At 52.8% G+C, this 4,110-nt stretch overlaps 1 protein-coding gene across 1 annotated transcript; it reads right to left on the bottom strand.

Moving 5' to 3' along the window:
- Window positions 1-3,323: 3,323 nt before the first annotated feature.
- CLDN11 (claudin 11) lies at window positions 3,324-3,754 on the bottom strand (the record flags this gene model as incomplete). The annotated part of the gene is made up of 2 exons (XM_009586872.1): window positions 3,324-3,547; window positions 3,693-3,754. Coding segments are annotated over 2 exons (286 nt in total), but the record flags the coding sequence as incomplete, so codon positions are not given.
- Between the last annotated feature and the right edge of the window lie 356 nt (window positions 3,755-4,110).

Raw genomic sequence — 4,110 nt, forward strand, 5'->3', positions numbered from 1 at the left:
TTCCCATCTGCTCGGGGGGCTGCAGGCACCCACCTTTCCCCAGGTAACTGGGGTGTCACGGCACTGTCACCCCCCTGCACGGGCACCGGAGCTGCGGGGAGGCACGTATCGCTCGCGGGGCCATGGCCACCTCTCCCCTTCGGGGTGCTCAGGGCCACCAGTGTCCCCCCACGGGGTCCTTGCTGTTATTCCTGTTATTTGGGGAATTCTGCCGGGTGCGCTCCCCGTGATGGGGAGCTATAGCTGGTCCTGGTGGAGCTGGGGAGGGCTCCACTGGGGCATCGGGGACCACCACCTCCACACCGGGGTGACCACCAGAGCTCACACCCACCACTCCACAGCTGGTATTAGGCATGACGTGGAGCAGTTTTGCCATTCAGGAGAATTATATTTGACTCTATTTTGAGGCTTCGGGTCAGCAAACGAGCACCAAAAGCCTTCAAGGGCCAACAGGGCCACGGCCAACCCATCCCGGGAGAACCCCGCGGGGGATCGGGCTGTTTTGGGAGGGTGCAAAGCAGGTATTTCAGCTTTGATCCTTTACAAACCAGAAAAGTTTAATGTTCTTTGTGCTTCCTCCAAACACGTCCCTTCTGCGGTGCCAGCACTAATATCCTGTCCCGTACTTGGCCCCATCTCCTGGCACCCCACGGTTGCAGATGTCCATTTTCCCCACGGCTGCTCCGGGGTTGTTTTGCTTGGTTTGGATTTTTCTTCTCTTCCCTGAAATAAAGCTTCTTCCTTCCTCTGAGCAGCTTACCCAGAGCCTTTTAAGGATTGCGTTTGGGATCAGCCGCCGGTAACCTGTGACTGTGGGCAGGGTGAGCAGAGCCCAAGCACCAGCCCCTGCCGAGGGTCCCCAGCCCCGTGTGCCTGAAGATGCCAAGTTGCAGCCCAACGGTGTGGGCAGCAAAAAAAACCCGTAAGTGCTGCCCAGCAGTGCTCATTCCTCGCTGGGTCACGCACCACTGCCCGGACCCCTCCAGCAACACCAACACCTTGCCAACCCCCCGCCTCAAGCATCTCAGACAGGTTTTCCTGTGCTTTTCCCTCTCATTTAGCTCCAGGGCCATTTGCAGGGCAGCGTTCCAGCAGCTTTCTGCTCTGAGGTCTCTCCCACGCCACCGTCGGCCCCAGGGATAACCGGCAGAGCCGGCTAAAGCCGCGGGCAGCGGCGCACAATCCACAATCCCCTGGCAGCCTGCACAAGCTGGCACGTCTGTGCGCCACCCCTTCGCCCGCAGCACCCGCACATCAATGGCAGCACTTATAGCGTCTCTCCAGCCCATACAACAACTGCCTGTGCCCTGCCCGTGATGTAATGGGCACAAGTGTCCTGCCGCCGGCCCCGCGCCGCTGCCCGCCTCGGGTACATTGTATAGGATGGCAGCGACGCAAAGCCTGCACAACAGAGACGCGTTCAAGACTGCTCGGTCTTAAAGGCAGATGCTGGGGTTGCGTGTTGGAGCTGGAGGGTGAGGCGCAGGCAGCCCGGGACATGACCAACCCCTCCTGAAGCTTCCTTATTCGCTCCTTTTAAATGCTCCCACCTTGGCTTCCCACATAGAGGAGGCAAGGTGTGGGAGCTGCAGCATCCTTGCCCATGGCTGTGTCACCCAGCTGAAGCAGACCAAGATGAAAGGACAGTCCCTAATCCACCGAGGCTTGACTAGCAGCCTTGTTTTCAAATTCTTCCCCGTCATCCCCAACCATTTAGTTGGTCCTCTCCTCTGCTTGCTCAATCCCCTCTCCTCCTACATGCAACACCACCTGGGCTCTCCCCCTTCTCCACGCTTGAACAGCGGCTATTCCTCTTTTCCTCCTCCTGAAGCCTGGCTTACACAAATTATTTGAACTGAGTTAATATCTCCAGGAACAGATGGGATTTTGTATCAACGTAATTAAATTGTTACAGCCTCTGGTAAGGACAGAGTTAGATCTTGATCTTACACGGTTTTAATTAAAGAGAGCGATGACCCCAGATCAGACACTTATTGTAGTTGAGAGCACTTCCAGCAACATGGCTTATCAACTTCAGCACGCCCAAGCAGTGCTGGGGGTACATCTCCACCTCCTCAGCGGGTTTCTAAATCTCTAAATGTGAAGAGTACCACGAGTCGGTACCTCTGGCGCAAGCTGCTATTGGGAACGTTGGAAGAACGAATGGATAAGACAGCGGTCAGTACCATGCAGGAAGATGACTCGTATTTTAAATATTCCCCCAAAAACCCAAAGGCCCACTTAATTCCACAGCAGAGCAGAATCTCTCATCCTAAGCTGCTGTAAAAAATCTTGAAAATCATTGGGAAACCCCTGTCATGGAAAAGCTAACTATGGAAACACGCAGGAAGGAAGGAAAGAAGAAGCCAGTGGTTGCAGGTACTCTGTTATTTATTGTACAGTATTTCACTGAAAGTACAAAGGCATCATCAGTATTCACCAGAATTGTATTGTAACAGGTACATTATACCGCGTGTTAAAATGTGCTACTTTAACGATGCAAGACAGAACACAAATTTAGAGGAAGAAGGCAAGGAGTTTAAAAAAATGTAAAAATACATTTTTAGTAACTGATCTGTACAAAGGCAAAAAAGAAACCAAACCAGAGTGCGGGGATTAGAGCCCCCAAAGTCATTTAAAACTATATAAAAAGGCACTGTTATCTACCGTGTAATTAGGACCTTTGGGTTCTGTTTCCTTCATACTGATGACTGTGGGGGTGGGGGAAATACTGTTACTAAAATGATCAAACTCATACAAAAGTATTTACAGAGAAGGGCAGAAAAAATTCCCCTGCTCTTGTTCCAAAAGAGAAACATTTGCCCGGCTGGAGAGCACAGCCTTCCTCCCTGCCCTCTCGCCCAAACCGTGCCAAAGCGGTGACCTTGAACGGGGGAACGCAGATAGCGACATGGTGGGAGAAGCTGCCAGAGTCCTTCTAACAACGGGAAAGTGTCTCTCTCATTTCTGTTTTACTGCTTTAAACTCTCCTATAATCAGGGGAGCTAGAAAATAAAAGAAAAACCCTAAAACCCACATGACAACCCCAAACCATCTGAGTCATCCTGGCTGCAAGAAGATGGGGCAGGTGGTCTGGACAAAAAGGGGGGGAGCAAGAGGTAGGGCTGGCTGGAGCTTTCTTTCTAGAGAAAGGGGGGAACAGATGGGGAGAATAACGCTTCAAACTACCAGACATTTGTGCTGCTTTTCTAAATCTTCCCCTGGGAGCCCGACAGCAGTGTGTGTCAGTAGAAGCAAACCCAGGGCACACAAACCCACCAGCCAAAGCATCCGACGGCAGCCGTGGGACATCCCCAGGACGCTTACACGTGAGCGCTCTTCGCGTGGGTAGGGGAGCTGGATCCCGAGGCGTAGTAGAAACGGTTTTCACCGAACGTCTGGGCATCTCCCGCGATGCGCCAGCCGCCGAAGAGGCAGAGGGCAGAACCGATCCAGCCCGTGTAGAGGGAGTAGCCGAAGCTCATAATGGTGGTCTCGCGGTGGGCGCACACGGGAAACCAGATCGTCGCAACGACGCCGCACATGGCTGGGGAGAGATGGAAAGGAAAGGTAACTTCAGCATGTAACCTCACCACGGGGACACAAAGCACACCAAAGGGGAGGGAAGGCTCTGCAGGACGGGGGACGGAGAGGAAGGCCATCCCTCCTCCCTTGCAGTCCCACGGTGGGGCCCAGGAGCATCAGCACCAGGGCTTGGTCCAAGAGATCTCCGAGCAGGAGGCAGCGTGGGAGCCTCGCGGGGAGAGAGATCAAGAGAGAACAGCCATCTCTCTCAGGCACCGACAAACAAAAAGAAAAAACAACTGCTGCTTGACACAATCTGATATATTTATTACAAGGGAAACAGATTTGTTCCCTAGAAATATCTTTAAGGGGGAAGAATGAAAGTCATCCCTGAAACTGATGCTCTGGAGAGCTGCAGAATTGGGAATAGATATGAAGCAAGACCATGAAAGCTATCGGTAAGACAGTAAAATCGATGGCCCAGAGTCAACTGCTTTAAATCACTATTTCTGCATGAACTCACATGCTGCGTCCTCAGCCCATGTCAATCAGCATCAGTGCAGTTGCTCTGCTGAATGGTCACAT

The sequence above is a fragment of the Fulmarus glacialis genome, unplaced genomic scaffold (assembly GCF_000690835.1).
Source record: "Fulmarus glacialis isolate BGI_N327 unplaced genomic scaffold, ASM69083v1 scaffold3741, whole genome shotgun sequence".
NCBI classification, from domain to species: domain Eukaryota; kingdom Metazoa; phylum Chordata; class Aves; order Procellariiformes; family Procellariidae; genus Fulmarus; species Fulmarus glacialis.